We start from the raw sequence: 12727 nt of genomic DNA, 5'->3' as shown, positions 1-12727 counted from the left end.
GTGAAACTTTTACTAGCGCATTGGTGAAATTTTTCTGATTAAAATGATACCAAATACGATATAGTTTGAATGGGGCGAGGTTTGTTATGGGGTGCTGTGAAAAATCCAGGCAGACAGCAGTCAAATCTTAGCGAAAAGGGACAATCTCGACATGCAGAATGAGAGAAGGACAGCATGTGACTGTAGTGCGTCTCACTCAGCGTTCGGGCGTTGTTGCCTTTTTCGCTTGCCTTCGTAGCACAGTTCGAGTGACGTAATCAAGCTGACGCTTGATTCTGGCTACGATTCCAGATCGGCAGCCTTTCTACTTAGACGCCACCTTATAACTACTAGCTGAACTAAATTTGTCACGTAACTTGCTCTGTAGTATCCAGATAGTGGCGGAACTCGTCTTTGGGAATGCTTTTACGGGAATCGGTTATTCGTCCTTATATGAGAAGGTCTTGAGCTGAATAAGGGCTTATTCGAAAGAGGAAGGTTCAATGCAGGGCGGTCAACTCACCGTTTGAGGCACAAATCTCTTTTAGTGGCCTAAAAATGCTTCGATTGCGCAACTGCATTTTGTCGATTTTTTCTTCTACTTTGGACACTGATATTATTAAATATGGACACAATCTCGTTAAACCATGAGTTGACCGCCCTGCATTGGACCTTCCTCTTTCGAATGAGCCCTCACCCAGCTCAAGATCTTCTCATATAAGGACGAATAACCGATTCCCGTAAACCCATTAATAGGCCCATTTTTGCCGGTAATGTCACCTCGCTGCATTACCCTAGTCTACCCCCTTAAATACCCGTGTACGTGTGAGACAATACTAACGCAATCAAAATTTAAGATTAAAACCTTTTTATTTTTGAATTTTTTTAAATGAAAATGTTACTAACGTATTTGTGAGATTTTTCTGATAAAAATAAGATCAAACATGACATAATTTGAATTATAATTATTTATTTACTTATTTATATCTGAATAAGTAAAAATAATGTAAATTATATGGTGTTTGGTCTTATTTTAATCAGAAGAACCTTACAATTACATTGGTAAAAGTTTCATTTAGGAAAAATGAAAAATAAAACAGTTATTGTTGAATTAATATTGTATCACTCAAATGTTTTTTCTCAGGCTTTTTAATTCTCGGACCTCTTTCTCTTTCGCTATTTGTCCTTTTCTACGTTCGCCAGCATTGAAGAACTCGCTCCAGCCTTGTTGTTCTTCCAACATCACATTTTCGTTACCTATTCATCTAATATTTGGGCGTAACGCAAAATCAGGAGGGTCCAGCATAATATCACATTCTATGCTGAAAAAACATACTAACTTATCTGGCAAAAAAATTTTAATAACTCTGGCAACAGATTTATTTTGGGGTGCTTTTCATAAGTAATCAGTATTTCACCAAATTGTTCAGAATATCAATTTGTATAACATATCAAAAAATCATTTAAATCGGGAAGGACGTATTTGTTCTTTAGTTTCACTAAAAAAAGAATAATAAAAGCAACACAAAATAATGATAGTACGTCTTGTGACACATGGGTTGAAACTCGCTATCTTAGTCGATAGAACGATGCGTGAAAAAAAAATTTACGCGTCGGAGTTCATCGCCTCTTCGAAACTCGAACTTCCCATTCTCCACGATACATTGTATCGTCGTCGACGGTTCGGTCGACGCACCCATATTCACATATACGAGCTGCGAATGAGCGCGCGGTCGAGCACAGAAAACGAACAAACTTCGCCCTACAGAAAAAACGAGGAACTAAATTTGTGGTCTGCTTTACCTTTTTGACGTCTTTCGCGAGTGAACAATCAACGAAATCGTAGTTTTCAAATTACTTCTTCCTGGAGACTTGTACATCATCCCTTGGGTGCTCGTTTTATTATATCCGCCGCAAAGAATATCAGTCTGGTCCCTATTTGGACAAACTATTGGCAGAAATGTTTATATTACGAATAAATCAATACAGGTGAGTCCGATTCGCCATTTTCTTGACCGTTGATAGACAGCAATTTCAATATTTTATAAGTTTTTGACGATTTGGATAATATAAGGACCAGACAAATATTCTTTAGAGCCTCCTGAACACGTCCCTCAAATTTTTGTACATTCTGTTTAGAAATGAGGACGTAATTTGAAAACTCGCGTCTAGGGATTTTTCTAGGGACTGTCGGTAAAGTTTTCGACGCTCGCATCGCCCTAAGACGCGAGTTTTCGGTTTTCGTCGTCATTTCCAAACAGAATGCAAAAAAATTTGAGGGACATGTCCAGGAGGCCCTACAGAATGGCGCTCTGGTCCTTATTTTACCCAAATCGTCAAAAAGTTATAAAATATTGAAATTTGTGTCTGTCCACAGTCAAGAAAATGGCGGATCGGACTCACCTGCATTAATTTATTTGTGATATAAACATTTTTGCGAAACGGATGTCCAAATAGAGACCAGAGCGCCTTTCTTTGGGTCGAATAGAGCAAAACGAGCACTCAGGGGATGGTGTACAACCTTTCGTTTAGACAGAAACCGAAAACTACGATTTCGTTGATTTTTCACTCGCGAAAGACGTCAAGAAGGTAAAACAGACCACAAATTTAGTTCCTCATTTTTTCGGTAGGGCGGAGTTCGTTTGTTTTCTGCGCTCGATCGCGCGCTTATTCGCAGCTCGTATATGCGAATGTGTGCGTCGACCGGACTGTCGACGACGATATAATGTATCGTGGAGAATGGGACGTTCGAGCCTTGTATAGGCGATGAACTCCGACGCGTGAATTTCTTTTTCACGCATCGTTCTATCGACTAGGATAGCGATTTTCAACCCATGTGTCACAAGACGTACTGTCATTATTTTTTGTTGTTACTATTATTCTTTTTTTTAGTGAAACTGAAGAACAAATACGTCTTTCCCGATTTTAATGATTTTTTGATATGTTATAAAAATTGATATTCTGAACAATTTGGTGAAATACTGATTACTGATGAAAAGCACCCCGAAAATAAATCTGTTGCCAGAGTTATTAAAATTTTTTTAGACAGATAAGTTAGTATGTTTTTTCAGCATAGAATGTGATATTATGCTGGACCCTCCTGATTTTGCGTTACGCCCAAATATTAGATGAATAGGTAACAAAAATGTGATGTTGGAAGAACAACAAGGCTGGAGCGAGTTCTTCAATGCTGGCGAACGTAGAAAAGGACAAATAGCGAAAGAGAAAGAGGTCCGAGAATTAAAAAGCCTGAGAAAAAACATTTGAGTGATACAATATTAATTCAACAATAATATTTTTATTTTTCATTTTTGCTGAATGAAACTTTTACCAATGTAATTGTAAGGTTCGTCTGATTAAAATAAAACCAAACGCCATATAATTTGCATTATTTTTACTTATTTAGGTATAAATAAGTAAATAAATAATTATAATTCAAATTATGTCATGTTTGATCTTGTTTTAATTAGAAAAATCTCACAAATAAGTTAGTAACATTTTCATTTAAAAAAATTCAAAAATAAGAAGGTTTTAATCTTAAATTTTGATTGCGTTAGTATTGTCTCACACGTACACGGGTATTTAAACTTGCTTTTCTCCCTGGACGCTGCTTCGATTCTCGGCTGTCACCACGTCAAAGGCGAGCCGAACTTGCTTGAGAAACTGTGGTTTCTTCGGCGACACGCAAAAATTGGTCTGATTCATCGTACATAATGCATATAGCTTTCGTAGCATCCGTGTGTCATTTAGGTGTATGCGATGAGTGACGTAGAATAGCATGCCGTTAGTTGGATGCAATAACTAAGGTAGCGCTGAAATCAGTTTCTGTTCAGCCTAATTTTCGATGAAACGTTGACTGGTTTACCGACGCGGAATTCGGAGTCCCGGCCTCGACGCTCGCATCGCCTTAACCAAAAATTTACTCCTTAAAATAGATCGATAATTGTCGCGTCGATAATACTACTGCGTCGATAAAAGATCGACATAGAGCGCGTGTTTATAGAAAGAGACAGCAGCAGCGCGTAGAAAGAGATAGAGTTACACGCGGAGTCACGTACGCACTGGTAAAAGGCTAAAAACTTCCGGTAGCGAAAGTACATATAGAAAAAACTGCTACGTCAGCAGTTTCCAGGTATAAATACAGGCGCGCCGAGCCAGCGCGAGCTCACTTCGATTCCGATCATAGTCCGACACGGATCTATGATACGATTATCATATAACATATATCACATATATCACATAGAATTCCGTAGCTAGATTCTTTTGTCGGCAAAGCGGCGAAGGTTCCACGACAGACGCGGAGCGTTCAACCACCGGTTCGCTGTTGGGTAGACTAGGGTAATGCAGCGAGGTGACATTACCGGCAAAAATGGGCCTATTAATGGGTTTACGGGAATCGGTTATTTGTCCTTATAAGAGAGCATATAGGGCTGGGTGAGGGCTCATTCGAAAGAGGAAGGTTCAATGCAGGGCGGTCAACTCATGGTTTAACGAGATTGTGTCCATATTTAATAATATCAGTGTCCAAAGTAGGAGAAAAAGTCGACAAAATGCAGTTGCGCAATCAAAGCATTTTTAGGCCACTAAAAGAGATTTGTGCCTCAAACGGTGAGTTGACCGCCCTGCATTGAACCTTCCTCTTTCGAATAAGCCCTTATTTAGCTCAAGACCTTCTCATATAAGGACGAATAACCGATTCCCGTAAAAGCATTCCCAAAGACGAGTTCCGCCATTATCTGGATACTACAGAGCAAGTTACGTGACAAATTTAGTTCAGCTAGTAGTTATAAGGTGGCGTCTAAGTAGAAAGGCTGCCGATCTGGAATCGTAGCCAGAATCAAGCGTCAGCTTGATTACGTCACTAGAACTGTGCTACGAAGGCAAGCGAAAAAGGCAACAACGCCCGAACGCTGAGTGAGACGCACTACAGTCACATGCTGTCCTTCTCTCATTCTGCATGTCGAGATTGTCCCTTTTCGCTAAGATTTGACTGCTGTCTGCCTGGATTTTTCACAGCACGCCATAACAAACCTCGCCCCATTCAAACTATATCGTATTTGGTATCATTTTAATCAGAAAAATTTCACCAATGCGCTAGTAAAAGTTTCACTAAAAAAAAGTCAAAAATAAAAAAGTTTTTTGATTCAATTAGTATTAGTCACACCGATATGTTTCGGCTCTTTCCTTTGATCATTGGACCTCTCGCTCTCTCCTCCACTGTCTGTCCCTTTCTACGTTCACGCTTGGCTGGCCATCGCATATACAGTAAACCTGGATAAATGCAACGAAAGAATGCTTGGATAAGTGCAACATCGCTATCCCCTCCACTTGGGGGGATTCCCCTAGGCGAACCGAGCCGCTCGACGAGGAAACCGTGTAATATGATCCGACCGTAATATCGGTGTGAATAATACTAATTGAACGATAAAACATTTTTATTTTAACTTTTTCTTAATGAAACTTTTACTAACGCATTTGTGAGATTTTTCTGATTAAAATGACACCAAACACGATATAGTTTGAATTATATTTATAAACAATAGTAATAGAATAAACAACATAGAATTGACACCAATACAAAAGATGTGTACGGACACAGAATCGGCATGTCGGCTGAATAGAAAACATGTGTATAGACGCAGAATCGACACCTCGCTTGGATAAATGAAACATTAAATGCCCAGAATCGACACCTCGCTTGGATAAATGCAACATTAAATGCCCAGAATCGACACCTCGCTTGGATAAATGCAACCACTGGGTCCCAATGTTGGTTGCATTTGTCCAGGTTTTACTGTAATCCGAGATTCGACACCTCTGCTGAATATATGAATTGTTGCACATATTCAACTTTTACTGTATAGACGCGAGGTCCCTCCATTTATTAGTTCTAATAGTACCATAGTACTTTTTTATGCAGAATATTTCAAGGAGTTGACACAAGTAAAAAAAAAATGCAATCCATTTAAATAAAAAGTGGATTTGCATTTTTTGAGTGCATCGTTGCATTCACGAAGAAAATGAAATCACAGAAAAATATACATTATCATACCATGACGTATCCTGTATACTTTTATTAATTAAAAAACATTTATTTTAAAAAGTTAATAACTTCTTCTAAAAATAATTCTCAGATTGCCCGTTCCTTCGGAGCAGGCATATATTTTTCAGCAGCGAGGAGTGCTACGGTGTGCTATGTAAAATCCACGCGTTTGGTCAGTCAGAATTTATCGGAGCGTGACAATTCTATCATTTGGGTTGAAAGAAAGATAGCATGATCACCGTACTCTCACTCTAAACGCGCGCCAATGTTACGCTTTCGTTCTTCAGGCGTATCGTGGCGATGCCTCTGGCGAGATGAGCGTTTGAATGTGTTTGTAAAAATACTTGAGGCGCTGTTGCCTTCCTAGATCGTGTTGCGCGCACGCTAGCTGAGAATTAAACCTTTCAAGTTCGTAACAAAACACGCAAGTGGCTCCACCAGGCCCAACGAAAAAACTACTGTAATACCGACGTCCCGAATCGGTGACGTCACGTACTGGGCCTACCCCCTTAAAATGTATTTTTATGTATTAAAATTCAGCCATATTGCCATGGACGAAATTATATTAATTTGTCGATTCGTTGATGCTGCTGCCACGTACTTTAGCGGCTTGAGCATCGAGCCGATAACGTAGAAATGACGAGAGCAGCCGAACTCTGCCAAACCCGCAGAGCTCACACGGACACGTGGGACAACGCGCTTGTGTTAGATGAAACAACGGCGGCAGGGGAGTCACTGGGACGTCGTGGAGAAGGTAAAAATTTGTCCCACGTTCCACGGTTCTGGCACCACTGCCGAAAGGGCCCGTCGCGAGGACGATGTCCTGCGTGGGGACATCTCGACAAATCATAACGCGTGACGAGAGCGTCGCGTGCGTCCCTATTGGCTAAGGCGCGTGCTAGCTAAATTCCTGTAGATCATACTTTCTCTCTCTTCTGGTGTTCCATCTCCGTCTAACGGCTTTTCGGTGTTTCTACGCCGTAGAATTTCTGAAATATTTCGTTCTCATCGATTATTCCGATATTAAATATGATAAACAATTAATGGTTTGAATCTGAACTATTAAACAATTAATATGTGAATAATTATGAATATGAAATATAACTGTTATAATATTAAGTAGGAATAGTGAACCGGTTATCATGAGATCTCCTAATTAACAATTGGCCTGTCCATAATCATTTGTTCATAGATAATCGATCCGCAATGCGAATTGCGCTGGTACGCACGTTGTAAGGCTTTAGTAGCATTCGGTGTTTAAACGCAATCTTCAATTATTCCATATTTCCATATTAGACATACTTTAGCAGAATATTCGTCGTTACATTCGTAGCGAAATTTATTCAAGAACGTTCTCTCTATTTGAAATTTTTCCGTTAGGTCTTAGTTTTAGGCAAATTCTCGGAATTCGATACAATGACTTTTATTGCCCCGTTCGACTTCGCCTCTAAACAGTCCTCGAACGCTTGCTAACGTTTGCTTGCAAGGGTTCTCATTCCTCACTCTATCATTCAAATAAATATTTAAATCGCTAGTTTATCTCGCGTTTCCATTCCAGCATTCAATTCGTACGTACAATCGGATTAGGGACTGACTGGCGCCTACGCGTGAAAGAGAGGAGGATATCGGTTAAAATCTAAGAGATAAATTGATCTTTACGCTTTTGCGCAGTTAGCCTGAGGAGACCCCTATAATGCGAAGCACTGGCTAACTGCGCAGCGAACGCTGTTTACGATACCTCTCCTTGGTTGAAACCGAGTTTTTGTCTATCTCGAATTCTGTTACTACGCAGTTGAGCACGACGATAGTTCCAAGGAGGGGTAACAGCTAGAGAAAAGAATTGAGAAATGGTAAAGAGAATTAAAGGATAGAAAAGACAAAGTAGAATAATTATAAACTCAAACTCTTTCCTGTGCATTTCCCACATGAAGAAGGCTCTCACAACCCGCAGGCTTGATGGGAAAGCACAGAGTCGAGGAGAAATTGAAATAATGCAGAAGTGATGTATCCCCCTCACGCCCCTTACATGAGGAAACCCCTACAACCCGAAGGCTTGATAAGGGAATGTGAGGTGGACAAATTTGTAAAATTTTCCAGACGTGACAACTCAGAGTCGGTTCTTAAGCGAATGTTCGTTACATCAGGGAAACATATTCTATTTTCTATGAATGCTCCTTCAGATTGACACTTGGTGTAAGAAAAATAGCCTGTATGCCCTTTCACGCATTTAATAGAGGCTTTAGCAGGGGCATTGCATATGAAAGATTTAGTTTTTAAACGATGTAATTTTCCATTTATTAAGAATCCGTTATTAATGACATCTATTGCCTCCAGCACAAAATCATTAAAAAAACTATTTATATTTTTGGGTTTCTCATAACTATGATAAATACCAACCATATCTACTACATTTTTATGCCCTGCAACGCTACATAAAATCGGATAAACTTGACTACTTGAACTTTTACATAATGGCAATCCGTCAATATTAATATTAATTTGAATTATATTGTTAATAATAGAAGACGTATCTATGGTTTTCACGAGATTTAAAATACTATTTTTTAATCCGAAATGGTATTACTGTCCCGGTTCAACAGACGTTGTATTTATTTTTCTTGTTGTTTTTAATAGTGTCCTGGCATCTGAAGGTAAATTTTGTGGAACTGGTTTTTTTAAAATGGAAAGTAAATCATTTACCACGGAATGAGGAATATTATATTGTAAAATCCACTCCACTAACGAATATTGAAAACTATCATCTAATGTTTCTTCTGAGGCAAGTGTATTATAGGTATTAAACGCGGTACTTTCTTCGGAGCGAATCGTTTGTTCGAAAATTTCGTTTTGAAAATCAGTAGGACAATCAACAGACGCAAAATCATTTTCGGAAAAAGAAGGGTTCTCTACAAAATTATGTGTATCCTGATTTCCTAAGCTTACTGTGGATGCTGTAGAGGTTTCCTGATGTGAACGACTATATAAAGCAAGCAGAGCTGTTTGCTCGCATGTAATATTTATTGAGTTTAACTTTTCCTGACATTCTTAGGTTGATATAAACTAATTAAGCAAGAGATTGAAAGAAAGGTGTTAATAGTGTCGAAACTACAAAGTGACGATGATATTTTTGTATATTACCTCTTGTATATTACTGCGTCCACGTGCAAAATGTACAGCACAGAGTAGGTAATAGGAAAACCGTAAAACAGTAGACTGTAAGAAAACTACCATATAATTTAGTTTGAAAAAATAATGAAAATATATTAAAAAATAATAACAACGAAATAATAATCACTTTACTTACTTACGCTCTTTTTCAATAATGAAAATCCAACAAACTGCAAATAGGTAATATTGCACACAAGGCGAAATGCACACTTCAACAACTCGCAGGTAACTGACCTTGACTTGTAGTGACCGTCCTTTTTATAACACCCCGACTTGGAAGACCTTTCTTTAAGAAGGGGAAACGTGATGACAGAACGCATATGACCTGCCTCAAAACATCGTTCAAAAGGGTCTAGCCGGATAAGCATAGCGAATCCTGCTTTTCTCTATCTTAAGAGGCCAAGGCAATTGATTAAATATTGTATATTTCTTCAGCTACAGTCCCAAATGTTTAAAAATTGTATTAGGGTCATTCTTATAAATATGTATTTATTTATTTCATAATGTTATGACGTACACCAGACACTACTGTTGCATTTACTAACTGACAACTATTTTGTAATTTTAACACAAAATACGTCTGTTTCATCCTCCTTAGACGCCTCCGCGTTTTCCCTCCTTAAATATTCCTCCAAATTAAATCTTTCTCTTAATATTTATTTGAATAAATAAAGATGTATGATGAGTGTCGGAGGCAATCCGTTCCGAATAACGCAACTTCTCAATCACATAACGACTATGGTTTTCAGTTTCTTCACATCCGTGCAATATTTTTATTACATACTGTTGAATCTTTATTTTCTGAATAAAAACAACTGAGTTTTAGCCTAAATATATATTTATTAGTGTATAGGTTGAACAAAACGAAAAGCTGTTCTTAGCCTGGAGGATTTCAGAGAACTGACTGCAACTCGGAAAACGCGCATGAGACACACAGGGGGTGCAATAAAAAGAGTGTCCTCCTCAGGTAACGCTGACCTTTACAGTAGAGGGGACTGCACCAGCGAGCGCTAATTTTCCGCCCATTAGAAATATTCTCAACACTTCCACTTAATTCTAATGGTTTAAGCTATATTCAAACAATCTCGCAGATAGGAAAATTGTTGCTTTGACAAAGGTTTTGTAAAAAGGTCGGCTAACTGCTCCTTTGTCTTAACATAATTAATTTCAATTTCCTTTTTGCTTAATACATCGCGGATTAAATGAAAACGTATGTCTATATGTTTAGACCGTTTATGGTATTCAGAATTATTAGCTAACTTAATCGCGGACTGGTTATCTACAAAGATCGGGACGCTTTCACAATTTATCTTTAAGTCGTTTAAAATTCGTCTCAACCATATAGCTTCTTTTGTCCCGTCAGATAACGCAATATATTCCGCTTCGGTGGTTGATAGCGCTACGACACTTTGTCGCTGGCTAGACCACGATACAGGTGCACCATTCAGTAAAAACACGAAACCGTTCCGCGATTTTCGTGACTCTACACATCCTGCATAATCTGCATCTGTGAAACCTTTCACTTCGAGAGAGCTCCCACTATTTCCGAATATAATTCCCAAATCACGCGTGCCTATCAGGTATCTTATGATTCTTTTCACGGCTTGCCAATGCTCTTGATCGTAAGAATCTAGAAACTGACTCGCGTAATTTACAGCATACTCTATATCCGGACGGCTTACTCTTGCTGCGAATAAAAGTGAACCGACGGCTTCGCGATATGGTACATTTGCCTTTGTATCACTTTGTTTCTCATTCATTTGTTTTTTACACAAATACAATCCTGGCTCAGCAGGCACAGTCGATGAATTCGCCTCACTCATACCAAAATTATGAATCAGTTTTTCTATATATCTCGACTGACTCAATTTCAAAGTGCGTTTAATGCGGTCACGCCGAATCTCTAAATCTACATATTCGTTCGCAAGATCAGTCGTGATTTCAAACTGACTCTTAAGGTAATCTAGCACTTCATCAATCGCTCTTTTATTTTCACTTATAACCAGTCCGTTATCAACATACAAGGTTAAATAAACCATAGAGCCTTTTATAGTACCCACAAAGACATGTGTCACTTTCAATATTTTTGAAACTGAATTTTTCCAAAAACTGCACAAACTTTTTGTTCCAACACCGTGGTGATTGCTTCAGCCCATAGAGGCTTCGGTGAAGTTTGCACACCAATTCCTTGCTTTCTTCCCTGATGTGACCGTCAAGTTGCTGCATATATAAATCCTCTTCAAGATCACCGTATAAAAAGGCTGTTTTCACATCGAATTTATATATTTCGTAATCTTCTTTTGCTGCGATCGCTAAGAGAATACGGATTGATTCGTACCTCACTACAGGTGAAAACGTCTGAAAATAATCAATTTCTTCGCGCTGTTAGATCCCCTTTGCTACAAGTCTCGTTTTATACCTCACGGCACCATACGAATTAGTTTTCCTTGCAAATACCCATTTGCACCCGACAACGCGTTTACCTGCTGGCATGGTTGTAAGACTCCAGGTATTGTTCTCTTCGAGGGCTCGTATTTCTTCAATTATTGCTTTATGCCATTTTTTCAGCATCGGGACTGGCGATTGCTTCGTTGTAGGTCATGGGCACACAATCAGCTATGTATGCAACAGGAACTCCGAACCTTTCTGGTGCATTTATCAGTCGGCGGTCGCGTAATTGACGAGTTTGTGGCACAGCTTCTACTGTCTCCTGGTGATCAGCAGGACGAGTTTCTTCATTTTCCTGCCTCTCTTCTAAAACTCGCGGTTCCAATTCGCAGCTTTGTTCGTCGAAGTCGTTTCGCGGATTTTCTTCTTCGCCATTAAAATCAAAATAAAACGTCTGATTACTTGCCTGTTGTTGCTGCACATCGCTATTATTTTCGTTAATGGTTACATCACTGCTGATGTAAATTTTCCGCGAAGCTTTTTCCCATAGTCGATAGTTCGATGACTCACCTACGTCAGCCTACGAAGGTCATCTTTCTGCTTTTTCTATCGAACTTCTTTCTCTGCTCCTTTGGCATCGAACACACGTAAATGTCCTAGGTCTGTCTTTCGATTGAACCACTTTTCAAAAGGGGTTTGCGTTTCCCCTTGCTGCATGATCGTTCTGTTTAACACATAACACGCAGTGTTAACTGCTTCAGTCCAAAGTTCTATCGCAACGTTCTTGCCAAAAAACATTGATCTCGCGCACTCCACGATCGTTCGTATCTCTCGCTCGGCCCGACCGTTTTGCTCGTGTATATACGGTGACGAAAACTCGTGAATTATACCTTTATTTTTCATGTGCCTAGAAAAATTTGCTGCCGTATATTCTGTGCCATTGTCTGACCGCAATACTTTCACCTTGTTTCCTGTTTGAGTATTCACAAAACTTTCAAACTCTAAAAATTTCTCGAACGCTTCCGATTTGTGCCTCAAGAAGTACACTTTTCTGAAACTTGTGCAGTCATCTTTAAATAGCAAAAAATATCTTGATCCTGACGGTGACTCCACATTGATTGGACCACAAACATCACTATGAATTTTCTC

The 12727-nt window shown here is 39.0% G+C and overlaps 1 protein-coding gene across 5 annotated transcripts; it reads right to left on the bottom strand.

Annotated features, from left to right (window-relative positions):
• Positions 1–6973: 6973 nt before the first annotated feature.
• Positions 6974–9644, bottom strand: LOC114880768. 5 transcript variants are annotated; one of them, XR_003790134.2, is made up of 3 exons: positions 9327–9644; positions 9161–9235; positions 6974–7011 (listed from the first exon to the last, which is right to left on the bottom strand). XR_003790134.2 is itself a non-coding variant. In XM_029197143.2 (3 exons), the coding sequence occupies exons 1-3, from the start codon at positions 9556–9558 to the stop codon at positions 6996–6998; spliced, it is 330 nt and encodes a 109-aa protein (XP_029052976.1). In that variant the 5' UTR covers positions 9559–9644; the 3' UTR covers positions 6974–6995. The 5 variants fall into 5 exon arrangements, 1 of the variants encoding a protein (XP_029052976.1); XM_029197143.2 differs by having other exon boundaries at positions 9161–9246; positions 9331–9644; XR_003790132.2 differs by lacking the exon at positions 6974–7011 and having other exon boundaries at positions 7962–9246.
• Positions 9645–12727: the final 3083 nt, after the last annotated feature.

This window comes from Osmia bicornis, unplaced genomic scaffold, assembly GCF_907164935.1.
Source record: "Osmia bicornis bicornis unplaced genomic scaffold, iOsmBic2.1, whole genome shotgun sequence".
NCBI classification, from domain to species: domain Eukaryota; kingdom Metazoa; phylum Arthropoda; class Insecta; order Hymenoptera; family Megachilidae; genus Osmia; species Osmia bicornis.
Note: the sequence above shows the minus strand (reverse complement) of the source record. Positions and strands in the feature narration are given on the sequence as shown.

Excerpts from the sequence above, each read along its gene's own strand:
- LOC114880768 (XM_029197143.2), bottom strand. The coding sequence starts at position 9,558 with ATGCTTATCCGGCTAGACCCTTTTGAACGATGTTTTGAGGCAGGTCAT. Across the intron at positions 9,247-9,330 it reads TTTCATTATTGAAAAAGAGC|TTTTCTTACAGTCTACTGTT; the intron begins GTAAGTAAGTAA and ends ATTATATGGTAG.